A 22816-nucleotide genomic window follows, 5' to 3' on the forward strand; every position below is an offset into this window, starting at 1 on the left:
CAATACATAGTAGACTGCTAAATCTGCTACCCAAGTCCTATCTTTATATTATTTTATTTAATCCAAAAAAACTGCAATCATAGGTTATATATTTGCTGCCTGCCTGTGTGAGGAACTCCCAGAGGGGCTGAGGGTGCTGCCTGCCTGTGTGAGGAACTCCCAGAGGGGATGGGGTGCTGCCTGCCTGTGTGAGGATCTCCCAGAGGGGCTGGGGGTGCTGCCTGCCTGTGTGAGGATCTCCCAGAGGGGCTGAGGGTGCTGCCTGCCTGTGTGAGGAACTCCCAGAGGGGCTGGGGGTGCTGCCTGCCTGTGTGAGGATCTCCCAGAGGGGCTGAGGGTGCTGCCTGCCTGTGTGAGGAACTCCCAGAAGGGCTGTGGGTGCTGCCTGCCTGTGTGAGGGACTCCCAGAGGGGCTGGGGGTGCTGCCTGCCTGTGTGAGGGACTCCCAGAGGGGCTGGGGTGCTGTCTGCCTGTGTGAGGAACTCCCAGAGGGGCTGGGGGTGCTGCCTGCCTTTGTGAGGAACTCCCAAAGGGGCTGGGGGTGCTGTCTTTCTGTGTGAGGGACTCCCAGAGGGGCAGGGGGCGCTGTCTGACTGTGTGAGGAACTCCCAGAGGGGCTGGGGTGCTGCCTGTCTGTGTGAGGGACTCCCAGAGGGGCTGGGGGTGCTGCCTGCCTGTGTGAGGGACTCCCAGAGGGACTGGGGGTGCTGCCTGCCTGTGTGAGGAACTCCCAGAGGGGCTGGGGGTGCTGCCTGCCTGTGTGAGGGACTCCCAGAGGGGCTGGGGGAGCTGCCTGCCTGTGTGAGGAACTTCCAGAGGGGCTGGGGGTGCTGTCTGCCTGTGTGAGGAACTCCCAGAGGGACTGGGGGTGCTGCCTGCCTGTGTGAGGAACTCCCAGAGGGGCTGGGGGTGCTGTCTGCCTGTGTGAGGGACTCCCAGAGGGGCTGGGGGTGCTGTCTGCCTGTGTGAGGGACTCCCAGAGGGGCTGGGGGTGCTGTCTGCCTTTGTGAGGGACTCCCAGAGGGGCTGGGGGTGCTGCCTGACTGTGTGAGGGACTCCCAGAGGGCAGGATTTATTTTTATGATTTATTTTTAAGTGATTTATTAAAACAGCTAAAAAAGGCAGGAATGGAAAAAACATAAAAAACACAAATTGCTTTTGCATTTTTCAGCAAATGGAGCATGTGAAAAATCTAAAAAAAGCTCAAATACCACAAAGCAAAAGATCTTCCAGTTGGAAACAGCTGCCCGCATGACATGGCTTTAGATGGCCTGGTTTAACTTTCAGATCTTTTGCTGATAACCATTTGATCCTGTCATACAACGATAGGCAGATATTCAGACTAACTATCTATGAGTTGTTTTAGTAGTGTAATGTTAAGGGCAACAACAACAACAACAAACTAATCCTTATTTCTTTGAGTCTTAACTCTTTGTGACATAACCATGCGCTATTTGCATGGCAGTTTTTATAGATTTTATGTTTATTGCATTTTTAGCAAGGTGTTCCATCTCTAACAGATTCTTTTGATGTTAATAAACACTTTCAGCAAAAAAAAATCATTGTTTGCAACAATACAGTACATGGAGTGCTTGTAGTTGTACAGCTGTCTGATTATTCTACATTAGTTGAAATAAATTGTATAAAGTGCAGTAGGTGTTTCATATGGTTGCCACTGACCTACGATTAACATATTTCATTTCCTTTTTTAATTAGTTATTTATAAACTTTATAAACGTTATACAATTATTTTGCTAAATCAATGAAAACTATACACCTGGAGTCAACAATTACAATTGTATAAATAGGCACAAATCACTGTTTTTATTATTATTGCCAGAGGCCAGTGACTGCTTGTTGTTTTTTATGTTTGAAGATAATGATTCAGTACCCTGTGGTCTGACTGTGTACAGGTCATGGGAAATCAAAACCAAATTAGGTTGGTTAAGCAATATATTTTGTTTGGTTATATTGGCAACACAAGAATGGTACTTATTTTACCAACGTAAGCTTAATAGTACTGATGAGAGATTCTGTCCCATTTTGCTTTGCCGAAAGATTCACAAAACGGGGAAAAATTTGTGAACCGCTGAAAATGTTGCGCAGCAAAAAAATTGCCGAATTCTTTGTTGATCCGGGAGACAATTTTTGTTTTTGCTTCAAATTTTTCAGCAGCGAATTTTGTCGACCATTTCGTGAAAAAAATCCACCATTGGCAAAATGCAGACATTCGCCACAAATCCATGCCTGGCCAAAAATTTTGCTGATTGCTACTAAATAGGAAAAGTTCCTTAATCATTTTTTGTTATTGTTTATTGGATTTTTATTCCCAAGAAAATTAAACTAAAAATTATTTCTATTAGTTCTTGCACTAGAGATCTGCTCAAGATTACAATGATGATGGCTACATGCAGCCATGACAGGTGTTTTACAATGGGAGGGCTTCCTGCACAGGGATGCACAGCCCTGTGTAAGTTCCTGGAGGCACAACAGCTCCCAAATCATGCAGGCTGTATGTATTGTATTTTAAAAATGATAAATCTTGCAGCCGTTCATCAGTGATACAATAAAGTCTTGCCATGTGTTGTTAGCTTTATATACTCTGTCCAGCTATGGATCTGCTCAGAGGCCTTCAGATTGCATCTGATTACTGTGTTATTAAAATAACTATACCCAAGTGATACACTGAAAAATTATTTATATAACTGTATTTGTTTGGATTTTAAATCTGTATGATAAAAAATATACATAATCAGCACATGAGAGATCTCCTTCAAATCAGCATTAGTAGTAAAGTCGTAACCTTTTTGTATAGTATGTTTGGGTAGTGATGCCTTTGCTGACCGAGGGGGAACATTATTATTCTAGCAATGGTACAGAATTTGTAATTTATTATAATTAGACTTTTTTTGCATTGAAGCCTATATTACAATTTTGCTATCTTGATTCTCCTTTAACGGGGGACTACGTCCTGTTGCTGTACTTTCCCTTTTATGCTGCCTGCCAGTAGGAGAAGAGTTATATAGATACAACCAAACTCAGTGACTGATCTGCAACAAAAGGTATATTATCACAGCAACTGGAACCAAAGCAATTAGTCAGGTTATACCACTTATATATCAAGCATCCTCATGTAGTGCTTGGCTTGATAGCTCTCAGATATGACTTTCATCTTAGTGCTGCCCTCATTACCACTTCACATGTAAACTTTAATATTGCATGGTTAGACCGGTTACCTACTCTAAGTAGCGTGTTGTAGGAAGTGCTTATTGAGGTGATATGTCCTTCAAGATCAGCATCAATATGATCAACTTTCATACACATAGACAGAAGTATATAGTCTAAACATAAAAATGTCCCATTTACTGTGTAAATATATACTTATATAAAAGTAGTGCAAATGATGTATGGGAAATTTTAACTCCTACTGTAAATTTGAACTGTAAAACCCTTAAAGTACCCTGACAAAATGAAGAAACCTGACATGACTACCAATATTTATATAATGGCCTAGGGATTTTATATTATTACTATTATATATATATTTATGTGAGCCTGTACCAACGGGCTAAGTCCTTTTGCACTCAGAGTTTGCAGCAGTGGTACTTCCCTTTGGTGAATATATATATATATATATACACACACACACTCTTCATAACCCTTTTTCTTTTTATGCACAAAAGATATTTTTAAATATGGTATTTATGGATCTGCGTTTGAAGCGCTTGATCAGGTTGATCAGTGGCCTTGCATTTTAACGCCCCTAAGTGATTATGCAGTGGCTTTTTTATTTAAGTGACATTTAGCTTTTAGAAAACTAGATGTAATTTAACTAAACAGCACAAATTCAGTGACATCAATCATCAGCCAAAGGAAGACTTGTAGCTCAACAAGAACTGGAGGACCGCAGTTTCTGCAGCACGTTTGCCTTAATCCCTTTTCAATTTTAGTAGATGGAACTTCTTATCAAGATACCAGCTTGGTGCCACAACTGTCACCATTTGCTAGAGTTGCTATATGCAAACTGCTGTTCCGACTGTCATGGGAAGTTAGTAGTCGTAATTTTACTAGTGGCTGAAAGAATGGAGGTTTGACACATCCATTGTCCATCCTTATGCACTTTCATAGTGTTTTTATTATTAGGTGTGTTGCATTGTATCAGCAGCTATTGTGTTGTGCTGTGCTCCACGCTCATCCATATGTAGCTTTATGGCTATAGGATGTTTGGGTCTTGTGACCTACACACAAGAAGAGGCCTGCTGTCAAGGGGAGGGGTGGGAATCTGCTCTTTGTATGTAGAAAAGAAGGGGGCAAGTCACTTGGACTAGTTGACAGGTGTTTTGGAAAGTAGTTTTTTATTTTTAAATGAATGCTCTTTGCAAAGGTCAGTCGCACATTCAAACGCTCATTCTACCCATTCAGCTTTTTTCACACACTCAAGTATGCAGGACCCCTCTAGCTTCTGTCCCACTCAAATACTGTTTATATATGTTTATATTTGTTCTTCATGTATCACACATTAAAGCGATACTAGAGGAAGAGAATTAGCAAGACATGGCTGGACTTTTAAACTGATACTACCTCTCTCCTATTAATGAGTATCAGTCAGTATCATACATAGCTACTGTGTGGCTCTAAAAAAAAATTACTACTCAACCCATCTCCCAAGTGTTACCAGCAGTCTCACACACAGAACGTTGCTGACCATGGAAATCCAAATCTGTCCATCATGCCTAGCTGTTGGCACCATAATACTATCGTAATAGAGAGTCACACTGTAGCCCTTTAAGACTACCAACTCTGTGGCCTACATAGATCAGTGTGCTTGAGTGTTACACTTTCAGGTAATGATGGACACAGGGTGGGTTTTGCCTTTTTATTTTTAAAAAAATCAGTTGTTATTTATCAACAGGAACATGTCATTGATAAGAACATATCAGTAGCACTTAAAAAACAAAATATTTGTCATAAAGCAGTTGCTGATTCTAAACTCCTTTGTGAAAGGAAAAGACTATAAGGTTCATTTACCGGTGTCAGTTTACACTCATATGTAATAAAAGGCACTACATTTGCCCGGGAGCAGCAACCCATAGCTACCAATAAGATGTTTGCTTTTACACAAGTGTCTGGTAAGTGCTACCCGCTGATTGGTTGCTTTGGGTTACTGCTCCTGGGCAAACGTATTGCCTTCTGTTACATAGCTGAAATAAAAGTGGGTCTTATACAAAAGAAGGCTGTTGTGCAATGTCAGTTTTTATTTTATACTTTCATGGCCTTACTGACATTTCAGTTGGGGAAAAATAATCTGTTACCTGAGTTCTTCTGCTAGTGAGTCTTCTTCCACTGTTGAAAAAAAAACGGAAATCCCAGGTTAATTTTTTTTCTTTTTTTAACATTTCAAGCAAACCTTCCTGTATTTATATATTCCTGCAAATTTGCCATAGCTTTTGATATCCAAATATCCAGTTGCTGTTAATGCTTTTTGTATATTAACAATGGTTATATTCCAACTTTGCCTGTAATCCTTTTCTCATGGGACATGTGGTGAGAAAGCTTTGCTCTTGTTCGCATTAAAATGATCTGAGAAAGATGAAAGCTGGTGTTTATCAATACCTGCCCACACAAGGGTACACAACATATTGACAGAGCCAACAGGTGGTTCAAAAATTATTCATGTTGTTATAACAGGAACACTTGCGGAAACACACTCAGTGCAGATAATAAATGAGCAAGCCAGTTTCAATTTAACCCCAAGTTTAACATTATGGGAGCAGTATAAAGAGGCACCAGAATATGATTATATGCAATTATCCTTCAGTGAGTGAATATACAATTATGTTTACACACAAATCATAGAATATAGCAATCAACAGAACCTCTTTCTTTAACCCATTGGTTTTATCTATATTGGCAACACATTATAGATCAAGCTGAACCAAATAGGAATACTTTATATATTTAAAGGATAGCTAAACCCCCAAACAATGTAGGTCTCTATAAAAATATATTGCATAAACAAGCCCATATGTAAAACCCTGCTTCATCTAAATAAACCATTTTCATAAAAATATACTTTTTTAGTAATATGTGCTATTGGGTAATCCTAAATAGAAAATTGCCATTTTAAGAATTAAGGGCCGCCTTCTGGGATCATACGTTTCATAGTGCACACAACCAAGCCAAGGCACTCATACATGCTAGGCCCCAACAGCCAACTAATGGACAAAGATCTGTCTTTTGCTCCCACACTACTTCCTGTTACAGTTAGAGCTGCATTATTTCTGGTCATGTGATCTCTGAGGGAGCGCACAGCCCATCATTAAATGGAGGATCAAGGGAAAAGATGTAAAAGGGCAATATTTACTTATATATATATATATCCTTGATATATATAAAACAGTTGTGTAAGGTATTTGCAATACAAGTATAACATTTTAATAAGGGTGTACCGGCCTGGAAACACATTTTTTTATACATTTATTTTGACTGTGCACCCCGCTGTCAACAATTTGACAGTTTGGCAAGATTCTTTAATAGGCTACGTAACATAATATAATAATATTTACTGATTTATATATTCCAGATTGGCGAGATTCTTTAATAGGTCACTTAACATAATATAAACTATCTGTTGGTTAAGTATTCATTCTGGGGGTATAGTTTTCCTTTAACAATAATTAAGGTGTTACTTTGTGAGATAATGGAACTTAGTTACTATATGTATTTAGTAGACACTAATGCCTATAAACTACAAGATAAAAACCACTGGAAGATCCTTTAAGTATCATAAGTTTTTAACCAATAAAAAAAAGTCAGCAGTGTTGACAGGAGCCATCAGCAAGTTCACCTTCAAGTGTGTGTGTGTTTGGAGGGGTGTCATGGGAAAAAATGAAGTGACAAAATACAAATTTGACCTAAATATCTGGTTATGAAATTTTTTGTTTGTTAAGATCCAACATCATTTTTATACTTAGGGCTCATTATGGATGTGAATGCTTATTGGATATTTTATTCAGTTTTTAATTTGTTAATGGGAGGAAGGTGTGTCCAATCACTTAATGCATGTGCATGGCCATCTGTCAATGGATCTGCCAGGCAGGTGGCCAGTCAAGGAAAATGTCATTCAATATGATAGGGCAAGGCTGTCCAACTTTTCCCATGTAAGGGGTCAGATATGCAAAATATCACATGTCCAGGATAATGCTATAGAATAGGATGATGTTTTATACATTTATGGCATTAGTAATACTACTTGCTCACTTGACCCCATATGGGTCCATCTCATTAATCCTTCATTCATATTTACAATCCTTTCCTGACTTAAATTTTTTCTTTTTACCACTGATATATTACCATCGTCATTGCCACATGCTGTTATGAAACCTTAAACATCCCTTTGTAGTCACTGACTACTCTCTTCTCAAATTCTCTTCTCTTCTCAAAAGACAATCTGGTTTTTATTCTCACCGTTCTGCATAAACGGACCATTCAAAAGGGGGGGGAGGATTCATTATCCCAGTGCTGATTTCACCTCCTCATCTCATCCTTACTCTTTTGGTCCTTGTTTTATTTTTATACACAACTGCATTGGGTTGAATGATCACCTCCTTCAAGCTTCCATACCATTATTAGAGGTTTCCAGACCCAGGTTCAACATCTTACAACAGTCACCTTGCTATAGTTCTAGGACTACACCAAAATTTCACCAAAACTGCTCATCAGATTTCTCCCATCCACATGTATAGTTTAGGAACATCCAGCAGAATAATGCTTCCTTCTTGATCACTGTGCTGATTAGAGGTGTGAGCTGCTTAATATCTTCTCACTGCTGAAAACATGACAATTTTGGGCCTGACAGAGCTGTTGCAATAAATAACAATACAAGTATGGGACCTGTTATCCAGAATGCTCAGGACCTGGGGTTTTATAGATGAGGGATCTTTCCATAATTTTGGTCTCCATACTTAATCTACTAAAAAATGACATAAACGTGAAATAAACCCAAGAGGATTGTTTTGCCTCAAAGGTATTGTTTTATTATTACAGAGAAAAGGGAGATCAGTTTTTATCATGATCATTTTATATTATGATTTATATTATTGAATCATTTTATAAAATTTGAATTATTTGATAGAGTCTATGGAACATAGCTCTCCCTTTCTGAAAAAGGGTTTCCAGATAATGGATCTTATACCTATATTACCTTTTCTGCTGCCCATATTTTATGATTAGAGATATTTTTATATTTTATTTATCTCTACTCTATCTTTATTTATCTCTACTCTATCTATTCCTCCTAGTAGCCACATGCTTTCCCTAGTTTCACTCACACACACACGCTATAATTCTTGCAATCTCATTCATGCTGTTTCTTCATGCTTAGTAATAGCCGTTTGTATCAGTCTGGCTGTTTATATTTGTTGGATGCAATGGAGTTATCTTTGTATATGGTTATTGCTATATTGTATATTGCTGAGAAAGATAATTGCTTTATATAAATACATAATAATACTATATATATATATATTTATATATGTGTTACCTTTTATTTCTTTAGAGACTGTGCATAGATTTGTTTCTTCCCCATCTGAATCCATCTGTAATACAAATACAATGCAATGAATTCAAGTGTTTAATCTGAAACATATCAGCATTTCAAATATTTCAAATTTAGTCAAAACTGCAGTTGAAATAAATAGCACGTAGTTTGTCTTTCACTTTTTCTAATGCAAAATCATGAAGGTCATCATGACAAAGGCAAACATTACACTTGTGCTCCCTCGTTGCACACAATGAATCACTGCTCACGAATATTCGTGCTCTCAGTGACCTTTTGCATCAAAAATACATCTCACAAAAATAAAAATAACTGTTTTGGCTTGCATTGTTAAAATATGTGTCTATGTCTACTTTATATATATATATATATATATGCATGAAAAGCCATTGTCATTGCTAAGTCCCCAACCCACTGTTTTTATTTAAGACATTCTGTCTTTTGGAGAGTTGTGTAGAAGGCTAAGATCTGCAAGTGAGTGTGCTCTTTGTGAGAGCAATTGTAATGTGAAACATGATCTATTCTGTGCTGCTGAGTTGTGATTGAAGCCACTGACCTGCCATAGACTTATAATAGGGGAGCAGGTGTGGCAATGATGGACTTTAATTTCCTTTAATAAACCTTTTATGTGCCACACTTTTACTGCCATTCTACGCTCTCCAAGGCCCTGCACATAATGGGTTCATTACTTTTGATTACTATAGTCTATTGAGATAAACAACTCAGGAACGCAGTATATATTATGTTCAGTTTAACCGATATATACTATTTATCCATTGTGTTTTATATGACATGCTATTCTACAGGCAAAATTAAAAGCAGTCTGTGCAGGGTAAAATTATGAAAAGAGCTTTCACTGCTTTGTTAATTAGTAAGTGAATGCAAGATGTGCGCCTTCATACAAGAATCAATGTACTCGGTGTGTCTTGTCTCTGTTCCTTTTTCTTAGAATTAAAAAGTGAACATTTGATACTTTATCTTAATATAGCTAAAAGTATGTCTTGGCAAACATACTTCTCATGGTTTATAACTAACTGATATGGCCATTATAGTTTGGTGTCTAAATGCTGTGTATATGGTGTCTTTTTCTCTTTCCCTCAACTGAGGCATTATATTAGGTATAGTAGGGGCAATACATTGTAGCCCAGACAATAGTTGTAAGAATAGAGCCAGGTCACACAAACACAACCTTTAAAGACAATTGCAACAGTGAATATGCAATCGTACATGGATACAGATCACAAAAGCATATTCTGGACTCTCACTTTTTGCAAACTATAGTAAAATAGGCAGTTTTATTTTTAATACTGTTGATATGATGTAATATTACTGAGAGGCATAAACAAATGCTATCCAAGGCTCCTACAGATTCTAAACATGTAAACATGAGTATGAACACTTGTAACAGAAATGAAATATGAAATGAGCCAGGTTTTTATCAATTAATGTCTGTCCATGATTGTCAGTCAGGTCCTACACAGTGGTCACTCCAACCTATGGACTTCATATAAGAAACAATAAGATGAGCACAACAGAAATATGTTTAAATGCATCAAATATTCAGCTGTTTAAAGTGCACAAGCATTTAGCTATATGGTTAGACTAGATAAAGAATAGAAGCCCATTTATTGTCTGGGTTGATTTACTAAAATCTAATGGCATTGCAGTGGATTTTGATGTTACTAAACAATCCTTTGCTTGCCCAACCCAGGGATAAATGGTGTATTGTTAGCCACAGTTTATGTGTCACATTTGAGTTGAGTACAGGAGCTGGCTTTAAGGCTCTCTAATTGGCCCGACCTTGTTAAATGATGCTGCAAAAAGAAATACTCGAGCAATGGGATACAGGAGAGGGACAGAAAGGGCAAATCTAAAGAATATAAACATTGTAAGGGCCACAAATATAGCAATATTAATTAGCCAAATGGATTTCTCTTAGTGAAACGGCGTGAAAGCCAATGTAGCAATGAAAGCATTTAGAGACATTGATACTTTAAGACATTTATGTTTCTGTATTCCTACTGTGCTCTTCTGTGTAGAGCCTGAAGGTGCTCATATGTAATCAGGTCTGTTCTGTGTTATAGTTGAATGTGATCATAGCGCAATCATACATTATTGTAGTACTACAAAATACAAAGTCATTTTTATACATGTCACTCATAACATAAAATGAATAGTGGGAGGACATTACACTTCTGCAGCTTCATAAGTTTGCTTACAAAAGTCAGACTTATGCCAAGAACTAACCAATGCCGTACAACCAGTTATGGGAAGGCTGGAAGTTGATTTTAAGCAGCAATCTGGTAAAACACATGTGGGCTATTCCCTGATGAGAGTTAATCCATATAATACATTGTATCTTGAGAATAGAGATAATATTTCAACACATACTACTGGTATGGGATCTGTTATCCAGAAAGCTCTGAATTATAGGAATGCCATCTCCCATAGACCCCATTTTAATCAAATAATGTAATTTTTTTCAAAAATATCCTTTATGTAATAATAAAACATTGTACTTGATCCCAACTAAGGTATAATTAATAATTGGAGGTTAAACAATCCTATTGGGTTAATTTAATGTTTAAATGATTTTTCGTAGCCTTAAAGTATGGTGATTCAGAATACAGAAAGACCCCTTACCTAGAAAACCCTAGGTCCCAAGCTTTCTGGATAACAGGTCCCACTCCTGCTGAAATAACCTCATATAATGTTTGCCACTATATAGGTTAAAAAATAAATACAATCACCAAATATGTGTGCCAACGTAACCTTCCACACCCTACCTTCATCAAACCTTCCTACAGATTTATAACTGATTTATTGCTATCCTCCTGCAGCAGTAACTAATATTTACTGTCAGACATGAATAAGCTCAATTTCCCTATGTATATTTAGAAAAAACACATTTAATATAGTTTGGTTTTAACTGAACTGTTCTGGTGTACCAGACATGCTGACGTTTGCTGTTCTTTTCTTCCTATGTAAATATTACCAATTACATTTATTACACATCGTTAATGTGAAGACAACTTTGTATAAATGAAATGTAGATGGTATACTTTAGCCATGGCTTGAAGCTGTCAGCTATATACAGCTTTTAAGCAACTTTGCACAACTGGCAGAGCTGAATGTAACACAAAGCCATATGTTTATATCTGTTTGCCAAATGACTTCAGCAAATAATTCTATTATTCCCTGAGGTAGCTAATATGTGCCAAGTATTTCTATTAGAGCGTTTTACTAAGGCATTAGAGGGCACAGAAAGAAAAAGGTAATTGCAAGATTAATATTTAGGTGAAGACAATTGTTATAGTCATTTACAGGTCTGTTTAACAAAGACTATATAGGCCTATATAAGTTAAAGTAATTGCAAAAACCTGATTATATCACTCTAAGGGGGAGATTTACTAATCCACGAACGGACCGAAAGTGGCCGAATGCGCTGTTTTCGTTTTTTGCGACTTTTTCGTCGCCGTCGAGAATTTGTCGTATATTTTCCGTGACTTTTTCGTCGCCGTCGCGAAAAAATCGTAATGTTGCAACGAGTACAAAAGTTTCGGATTCATTCAAGCTTCTGTATCGTGACTTTACTATTTGTTAAAACAGGTAAAAATCTGCATCTGAACAATTCCCCAGCTAAAACTTGCCGAGATCATGTAGAAGTCAATGACAGATTCACCTCACTTCCCTAGAGGATCCTTCTTTTGCTTCAAAACTTCAAAAGGTTTCAGATTTTTTACACTTTTTTGGGGGGCAAAAATTCTTGAACATAGAGGTGTCGGATCGAAAATTATATCAAATTCTAAAATTTCTGATTTTCCTGCACAGACATTTCCAGTTCAGACTTTTTAGTAAATGTAAGGCAATTCAAATTTTAAAATAAAAAAAGAGAAATGTTTTAGTAAATCTGCCCCCGAAGTCTGCTCATACAATGTTATGTATTAATAGGGATGTAGCGAACCCGCGCAAAAATGTTCGCGAACCCGTTCGCGGACTTTCGCCAAAACTCGCGAATATTCGCGAACTTTGCGAACCCCATAGACTTCAATGGGAAGGCGAACTTTAAAACCTAGAAAAGCCATTTCTGGCCAGAAAAATGATTTTAAAGTTGTTTAAAGGGTGCCACGACCTGGACAGTGGCATGCAGGAGGGGGATCAAGGGCAAAAACTTCTCAGAAAAATACTTTTAAAAAAAACACGCCAAAAAATAACGCCAAAAAATAACGCAAAAAAATAACGCCAAAAAAAAAACGCAAGCTATTCCTATGTATATGCATAGGCGATAAAACGCGCCGGGAAAACCAAGGCGAAAAAACGCGGCGCCAAAAAAAAACGCGGCGAACCCAAAGTGGCGAACATCGGCAAAAGTCCGCGAATTTTCGCGAACGCGAACACCCGATGTTCGCGCGAATTAGTTCACCGGCGAACAGTTCGCTACATCTCTATGTATTAAGTTAAAAGCAACAAATACCTATTTAAAATGCAGTCAAATATCAAACTCACCATTATTTCTTCAAGTAAAAATGGTGTGGAGATTCTCTACTCAAATGGATGTAGCTTAAGGTGCAGATTTAGAAGATAGTTCTGGTTTTCATTCTCTTGGGAAGGGAAGAATATTTTCCATTAGCACTAAAACATACTGGAAATTAGCAGCACAAGAAGGTTGTGTTTCCTATAAGTCGCACATAAAAACATATTAGATATTCTATCTGTATATATGAAGATATATCTAGGAATATATATATATACACATATACCTACAGTTAGGTGACATTTTAATATTATGTTTTTATAATGTATAGCAGTAGAAATAGGAACATTTCTTCAGGGAGTTGTTCATGGAAAAAAAATAAGGTGGATGGACCTGTTTCTTTAACTGTCTAGCTTTTTTGTTTAAAATGGTTTTTTTTAGCCCCAAATGTCAGGAAAACTGCTATTTTTTTATGACTTGTATAAACAAATTCAGATATGATCTGCAAAAATTAATATTCATTAAACCCTATTAAAGGCAAATTAGACCTAAGCATGAATTTATTCAAATTACTAAACATGAAAGAAATCATTTTCTAGTAATAAAGTTATTTCATTTTACCTAATATGTAAAGTTCTTTATGATTTATATTTCATGATGTATCATGAGTGTTAACTATAGGACACAGAGTAAACAAACAAAACAGTTTGACTGCTTTTGCATTTTGATATTCGGCTGAATTAAATATTTATTAGAAAACAATTCTTTATATTTACAAAAAAATGTTAGTAAATAATCTCGTCACATAAGGGAGTTCAGATCCCTAATGCCAAACTGATTAGCATCCAGATAAGCATACAGCAGCACATCATCTGCACAGTGCAATTTTTTTTTTTTTTTACTATTTTAATAACATTTCTCACAGGGCTTATTTTCAACTTTCTTCAGTGGCAAGTTAGTTCTCAGGGGAGGAGTAGCTTCCTAACGCTCACAGCTTCTCCTCAGTCTAAAGAGCCGTTTGCTGTCATAGGCATCACCCCTTCTGCCCTAATCCCATCTGCTGTCTATTTTTTTCCCAGGAGACTGAGAGTTAAGACAGCACAGCTGAGATCCAGACAAGTATATGTAGAACAAATAAGGAAAATGAATGTTTAGAATTGTAGTGTACATACAAAAATATTTCACTATTCTATAATTATTGACTTCTAACACATACTATATGCAACAATCACTATGTAGCCGATCTGGATCTTATAATTAACTAAGGACTGTTTTGCTTTTATTATAAAGTACCTATAAAATGTATAATTTAGCCACCATGTAGCTCAAGTTTAAGATTGCTTTAAATGCAGTTTATTAGATTGTGCTCTTTCAGTCTACTTACTGTATAGTATGAATGCAAGATGATCATAGATCTGAATTACATTAATCAATGAAACAAAAAAGGAAGAAATCCTATAGTTTTATCAGACCTATACGTTTCTTTAAAAGATTCTTAAATTCTGCTGAGATCAGTTCTAATCCCCCTCGGAGTAAGTACAGTAAAGTGACCTATTTACAGAAATAAGTTTCTTATAGTAGTTAAGCATTACATAGCAGCATACAGTGTGGCTATTTCCGAATTTAATGAATTATTCCATTTAAATTATATTTCTCTTTTGTTGTTGTTAAACATGTAGACACTGATTTCTTTTTTTTTCTTAAACAGGAGACGGAACTGTCATGGTAATTATACGTTTATCAGCATTTCTGCATACAAAATAAATGATTATTTCGGAATATTTTGAAATTATATGAGGAAATAACAGGTTTTCAAGCTGATTTTATTTTGACACATTCCACACACAAAATGCTAATATTGGGTCATTTTAATATCCATCAGATTTAAATTGATTGACAGTGTTTGTTGCATACATATGGATACAGAAATCCGCTGAGGGGGGCAATGGACATTTAAAAGGCATTAAAATAGCATTATTTTTTTGTATATATTAATTCAGTTTAAACATAACCACATAATCTAAAAAAAAGTTAAGTAGCATTTTTCAGCTTAATTTTGTCCAGGTTTAGTTCTATTTTTCCATTATCTTTTGTTTGGAGCTCACTAACTATATAGCCCCAGATTTCTCTCAGTTTTACAATCATGTCCCCGCATCTTCAAAACAAAATTCTTAAATTGACATAAATAATACCTAGTTACCTAAAGTTTTCTATATATGCCAGATTATATTTATTACTGTATATGCATTTCAGTGACAGAATGAACACTCAAACAGATAGCAGGAAAGGAAATATCGTAGGGGGACTCATTCCGTATACATTTCATTCCTTTATGGAAGTAACCTCCATAAATACCATAATTCACTCTGTCACACCTTTGCCCTTCACATCTTTACAGTTCAGGGTTTTATTTTCAGTCATTTGTTACACTTTGACATTTGAATCACCCTCATCATTCACCTTTGCTTATAGTGGCTAATTTACTCAACCAGCATGCAACATGGGTCCAGGTTAAGTAGTTAGAATAATAATTACTGCAGTTAGTGCAACCACAAAGGACCCTGGGAAGTTTCTGCTTTTTTAGTTGCAGCCTTGCTATAGCAAACTTGTCAGGGAATTCCGCCATTTAGAGGGTAATGCACAAAGTAGGTGTACGTCACACATTGTACTCACCCACTGCTCTTTTTTGTTTGAAAATATATTTCAGATTGAGATTGAACCATTTTCCACATTACTGCTGATTTGTAATAATGTGAAAAAGTTTTCCAGTTAAGCAGTGTCATAGTTAGAGTTAAGCATTGCCCCGAACTCTAACACTCACATATCAACTCTGATTAATTGGGAATTTAAAAAAATAATTGATAAATGTGCCAATTCAGTAAAACACTTTCCTGACTTTGAATACATTTACAAACTACTGGGAATCTGTAAGAATTTGCCAGTTAAATTTTCTTAAATCAGCCTCTTAATGTCCTTTGGTACCTTTTAAGTATTTCATGAAAATTTTGCACCAAACCTATTTTCAGGTGCCAAGTTATAAATTTGTTTTCTGCAATTAGCAACCAACCCACTTCTCTATGCGTCACCTACCTATTTAGTCATAAATGCTTCTATATGAAGGCGGCCATTTATAATGTAATTGTGCTCCTGGATTCTCATTAGCCCATGGCATTTTTAACGCAACTGCTCATATTTCAGTTAGATTTTTCTAATACCTTGGCATAGGTCTGTCTAAAATAAATAGCAAAACGTGTGACCTTTGGCTGGGACCTGTAATCTCTACAAATTATTTCTTTTTTATGCGTGCCTTGTTTTTTAATTTCTCAATCTCCCCAAAATGTTTAATTATATCTAACATAAATATACACCAGTGTTCAGCCATAAACTGCATTTTATTCTTGATATAAAATGTTATATACGCTCCAATTTAGCAAATTTTCAGATTTTATACTTTGTAAAATATTATTGAAATGTATCCATATTTTGGATTTTCCACTGCTGTCATTCATTAAAATGTACCAATAGGATATAATTCCTTTTATCAGTGCCCGATTATGTAAACCATGTTGAGTTTACATATAAATATTGACATATTGGCCTTTAAAATCTTTCATTTTTTTCATTTCACTCATTTTCCAAAAGTGTCCCAGAGACTGCTCATGTTCAGAGCATGTGTTACATTGCAAATTCTCAGACTCCAGGGATAATCCTAGCCTACTACTGTATATATAATAGTGACATGACACTTTGTTACCAAATTCACTTCTCTTTGGGCATCCAGCCCTCTTCACTTTTAACTGATGGGGATCCAAAAGACTCAAACTATACCTTCCCCCATCTTATATTTTCCATATTCTCTCTTTTCTTTTATACTAATTAGACATTCAGCCAACATACACCCTACTTTCTGGCAGGGATCCTAAAACCAGACACTCCTCTATATTGTATTCTACAAAGCCCACCATAAATTATAATCACATTTTTAAATGTACTAAAAAATCCTTCATATACTTTAACCTACATTTTACTTCTCATCAAGGTTTTTTGTCATTCCTGTCCACTAGTGAAGGCAAATTTACAAAAACTCATATTTTTCTTTTTAAAAATGTTATTAAACTAATTTCCATTTCATGTCTGACATTTATCAAAACAATTGAAATTGTAAAAGCACGTACTGTAAAAAATTGCAGAAACATTGTGAAAACGTGGAACTTTGTGAGTTCTTGCATGATAACTGCAACTTTTTCAAATTGTCAAGCCAAAACCAGCATCAAAATTCCCGAAGACCTCTAAAGTTTTGGAAGATCTTCTGGGTAAAGGAAGGGATATCTGCCATTAACTTCTACATGACAAGTTTTAGATGGCGTACTGTCAGATTCAGAATTGTCGCAGTTTTGACGCATAATAAATCTCTAAAAAGTTGTTACTTTATCTTGGACTTTTAGCACTAAAAAATCCAAATTAAAAAAACAATTTGATCATTAGTAAATGGCCCCCATAATGATGCCATTGCTTCATTTGTTGTTTCTTTCTTTTTACCCACTCTTTAGACCATATCTTCATACTTTGCTATATATTTTATGTTATTGGTAGCAGGGCATTAATAGCTTTTACAATTGTGTCTTTTAAAGGCATACTGCATCTAGTGTATCTGAATTTGCTCAGAATTTTTTTTTTTACTTATCCCTAGCTACCAAAGGAACATATAAAGTGGGGCAGATTCATGAAAACTGTAAATGGGGGATCCTAAGGTATTGCTAAATATTTTTCTGACAGTCAAACATTTTCCTAACTGAAATGTTCCTAATGAAGTTACATTTATTAAAGCATCAGTGTCTCAACTTGACATAATGTGTTCAAAATCTTTGACTAGCTGAACAGCATTCAGCTTTACTTATGTAACCTTCCAAAGTATTTTGGCTTTTCTGCTGGAGTAACAACAGGTTGCAAATGATATTAATATTATATTATTACAAGTGGGGAACCTATAATCCACAATGCTTGAGACCTGGGTCTCCTAAAGTAAGTTAAATAAACCCAGAAGGAGTGTTTTAAAGTAATTAAAATATAATGTACAGTTGCCCCGCGCTGGTAAAACTGGTAAGTTTGCAACAGAAACGCTACTATAGTTTATATAAATGAGCTGCTATGTCAACACGGGGGCAGCCATTGAAGCTGGGAAAAAGGAGAAAAGGCACAGGCACATAGCAGATAACAGATAAGCTTTGTAGAATATAATGGGGTTTTATCTGTTATCTGATAAGTAACCTGTGCCTTTTCTCTTGTAAATGGCTGCCCCCATGGCTACACAGAAGCTTTATTTATATAAACTATAGTAGTCTTTCTAAGGAAAACACACCAGTTGTACCAGTACAAGGCAGCATTACATTATATAGTAATTACTTTTATACACTTTCATTTTTTGGAGTTACTGTCCCTTTAAGTCTGCTAAATCACTTGAACATTATTTAAACCCAACAGGATTGTTTTGCCTCCAATTAGGTTAATTATATCTTAGCTGGGATCAAGTACAAGGTACTGTTTTATTATTACAGAGAAAAAGGAAATCATTTGTTGAATTTCAAATTATTTGATTATAATGGAGTCTATGGGAGATGATCCTACTGTAATTTGGAGCATTGTAAATAACGGGTTTCTGAATAACAGATCCCATACATGATTTGCTTTTTCTTTTTTCTATTAACACTGGAAATTTGCTTATTTAGTCTCCTAGGTTCTCATGTTATATCTAAAGAGTAGAGATGAGGGAAATTTTTCTCCAGATATAAATATTAAATTTTTTAGTGAAACCAAAGCAAAATTTCAGAAAATTTTTGTTGTAAAAAAACATATTTGCTTTAATGCATTTTGGGTGCAAGAAAAAAACAGCCATTGACTGCAATGCATTTTGCATGAGAAAAAATGTCATTGTGTTTATTGCATTTTGAGAAATGTCGCCATTTCACAATTGTTTTTGCTGTTTCTTAACATCTGTAGATTGGCTCATCGCTACATAGAGTTATAATTACTTTAAGTACATTTAATTTGATGAGTTCCATGTTTGTTTCTAAATGTTATAGTTAATATGGTGAATAATTGCAAGTGCTATCTGATATTTAGTGAGTAGTGATAAGCAAACCTTTCCCGTTTCGCTTTGCCGAAAATTGTCACACACGGAATTTTTCCAACGCACACAACAATTTTTTGACATGCACGTCACTAATAGTGAGTCAAATCAGACATACCGTCATACTTAACTACCATATATAATGCTACATACAACCATGTTTTGGACTGATCAACAACTAAACCCAAAAAGCACTTACCATCAAAGAAAACTGTCAAAAAAGGCTTCAAAGCCATAGTCTGCTCTACCTAGTTAAGTCTAAATCCTTCAGTCACCTCAACCAGTAGAATCAAAATCTGTATCAACATTAATAAACCCAAACTATGGTAAAACCTGCTGGTGTCATGAGTGTTAGGCTAAGCTTTAAATCACAACAATATCATTTAGAAGTTAAACACTTGCAAAAAAAAAAAGTATTGTCTCCATACTCAGAACACAGCTCACTTGTTTGCACAAGATATTTCTATGTGTAAGATCATTTTAGTAGTTTTTTTCAAAAACTGGATAATCTGTATTGCTGTTGACATGGTGACACACTCTGGTGTTACTGACTGTATTTTAGGCATATAAAATTGGATTACAGTACAAAATAATCTACAAGCATCAGACCAGTATGGGAAAGAATCCAAACAAGAATGACTAATTCATATAGTTGAAAGATCTGTCACTTCACTCAAGTTTCCATTGTCTGTTGCCTGGAGTTGTGTGTTAAAATGCCTTAAATACAGTAGTAATTTCAATGACATGCGCAAGATCATTTGCTGGGTTTAACTTTCACCTGATTTACTTGACAAAGCAGCTTTCAGAAAGCCTAAGGCTTCACTATAATTACCATAGCTGCATTTATAAGCTATTCACGGTGTATTATTCCAACACCTTGCAGAGAAAGAGGTAGCCCACTATACTTCTTACTAAGCATATTCAAGTGAACTCAGCACAATCTAAACCTTGAGGTAGTGAAATGGTTAATGTAAATGGATTTATAATTTGCTTTTGGGGGGCCAGTTTCTTCTCTTTATTTATTAGCCCAGCTGATGGGGCAGATTTGATGAGGCACTTCTGGAATAATTGAGTCATCACACAAAGAAGGCTGCTAGCATTCAGAGTGGTTTTATCAGCAGCAAGCAGGCCTGATTACTGACAATTACACTCTGATCCGGTGATGGAGGAGAAAGAGCCAACGAGTGGGAAATGTCCATGTTTCTATCCAGGAATAATTTCTACATTCATTTTACATGCTAAGTGTTTCCTATCTCTGCATAATAAACTGTAAACAGGAATAGATGGTACAATGTCCCTTAATATTTCCTGGTAATGAAGACACAAATGTACAGTGAGTGCTGATAAATATAGATGAAACATAAGCTATTCTCCTAGCCTGCATTGTTACCTTTAAAATAAATGTGTTTTCAGAGTAAAAACATAATCAAAGCTAATGCAAAAAAAAAAAAGAAAGGAGATTGACATTGTCCTTGTAATCACACAGAAAGTTTGTAAAAGTCCTGTTTATCACTGCCACCTTACAGAGGTACAACAAGCTCAAGGTGATGGCCCAAAAAGTAAGTCATTTTTCCTCCAGATTAATCAACTGGACAAGGACTGCTTTGATTAAACAAATAAATGAAAGCAACAATGGTGACCACTGTTGACATTTCTGTAAGACGAACGCAGGCTAACCGTGAAATGAAAAGCAAGACAGCTGGCACTGAACAATTTCATTAGGATGAATTATTCTCCTCTTTTAAAGCAAAGGCTTTCTTTCCACAGTTAGTGCAACACTAAAATTGCACTTATTGTTATTAGCACAGTACAAAGGAGTTTTGTGGCTTACATCAGTGCAGTGCTTACTTTCAAATGTTGTCTTGTACTTTTAATATTTTTTTTAGTTTCTTTATTTCAATTTTTTTTTTTTTACAAATATCAAGTAGATTAAAACATAAAGTGGATCATTAAATAGTTCTCCAAATAAACAGGCTTATATTTGTATGTTTCTTATACACCTAATCATTGCAGTACTATACAAACATGTCAAGTGAAAAACTATTAAAAACAATTGGTTGTATTTACACCTGAAAACCATTTGTAATGTTGAGTTACTTGCAAGAAAAAATGAAATACATATTACCAATGAAAAGTTATAAACAACATAAGGGGATATATTTGTGCCTAGTAAGTCAGTTGTATAACTACATAAAACATGAGGATTGAACCTTTTTGGATAACTAGGTATTATTGCTACCATTTTGTATCCTGAAAAGAAATTACAGGTATGTGACCCATTATCCAGAATGCTCGGGACCTGGGGTATTCTGGATAAGGGGTCTTTCTGTAATTCAGATCCCCTACGTTAAGTCTGCTAAGAAAATATTTAAACAGTAATTAAACCCAATAGGGTTGTTTTGGCTCAAATAAGGATTAATTATATCTTAGCTGGGATCAAGTACAAGGTACTGTTTTATTGTAATTTGTAAAAATGTGAATTATTTGGTTAAAATGGAGTCTATGGGAGATGGCCTTTCCATAATTCGGCACACTGGATAATGGGTTTCCGGATAAGGGGTCCGATACCTGTATCATTTTTTGCAGCCATTTTTAACTTTCCATATCTGTTTTACTATGTAGTTAGAGTGATACATTCCTTATAAAATTCATACATATAACACATTTTAACTATTTTTTTTATTTATTTATCATTTGATTATTTTAAGTCCTTGTGTAAACAAATAATCAGACTAGATCAAAACAAAAAAAGTTTAAAAAAAACGTGATAAAGTATTTTTCGACGTTTCCATTTTTCCCCTGTAAATCAGTCTCAGGCAAGACTGAGCTAGAAACAAATTATTAAAAAAACTGAAATAGCTCCATCAGTACGATGAAGTGCATAAAAATAAGTAATATTATGTGAGTCAGTCATTTAATCTTATTCATAAAGGCAATAAATAAACAAAAAAAAAGGCACATTTATATTTATGTGCTTTTAACACGAGATTAGATGCTCCCAGATTAGAGGCTCACCACACACTTAACTTTATGGAAGATGTAGGCCTGTGTTGTCGAACTTAATAAGGAGGGCCATATATACTTAGATTTAGATGCTGTAGGATTAAAAAGGGTGTGTCTGCACTTGTCTCCAAACATTCTGTTGGGGTGCACGGTCAAAAAAGTACATATGTTTCATAACGACCAGCACTCTCTCGAAAACAACAACATGTCTTTATTTCACATATCATTCGTGTACATTATGTATATTAATTGGAACCACTTTACCACTCTTAGTCACAGGTTTTATGCAGGTCTACTTCTCTGATGTCTCCTGTTCTTTCTTCTCTTCTACAGCTGCTATTCCCTTACGTCATTCTCTTCTATTTACTAGTTCTAGCTCCTTTCTAGTTCCTTTCTCTTCTGTGCCATCCTTGTCCTATCACACCCTTTTCTAATCTTCCTAGTGTTCTTTTATTTCTATTAATGTTTCTTATTATTGCTCTTCTCTTGATCTTCTCTTTTCACTCTATGATCACACTTTTCCCATCCTCCTTTTTCTTTCCACTTTTCTCTTTGTCCTTTAATCTCCTCTTCTCTCCTTTAGTCACATTTTTTTGCCTCCATGACTCCAGTTTTTTGCTTTCTGCTTCCTTCATTGCAGCCCTTTTTGCTCACT

At 35.8% G+C, this 22816-nt stretch overlaps 1 protein-coding gene across 2 annotated transcripts in view; it reads right to left on the reverse strand.

Annotated features, from left to right (window-relative positions):
- Positions 1-22816, reverse strand: part of st18 (ST18 C2H2C-type zinc finger transcription factor) — a 102247-nt gene that overhangs the window by 43369 nt on the left and 36062 nt on the right. Inside the window, exons 1-3 of one of the 2 annotated variants that reach the window (XM_018094894.2) lie at positions 13064-13158; positions 8543-8597; positions 5313-5343 (exon numbers count right to left, since the gene is read on the reverse strand). In XM_018094894.2, the coding sequence (XP_017950383.1) occupies positions 5313-5343; positions 8543-8597; positions 13064-13066 (89 nt within the window). In that variant the 5' untranslated portion in view covers positions 13067-13158. Of the gene's footprint in view, positions 1-5312; positions 5344-8542; positions 8598-13063; positions 13159-22816 lie in introns of those variants that run through there. The other variant, XM_031904430.1, reaches the window with a different exon arrangement.

Source organism: Xenopus tropicalis, chromosome 6 (genome assembly GCF_000004195.4).
Source record: "Xenopus tropicalis strain Nigerian chromosome 6, UCB_Xtro_10.0, whole genome shotgun sequence".
In the NCBI taxonomy this organism is placed as follows: Eukaryota; Metazoa; Chordata; class Amphibia; order Anura; family Pipidae; genus Xenopus; species Xenopus tropicalis.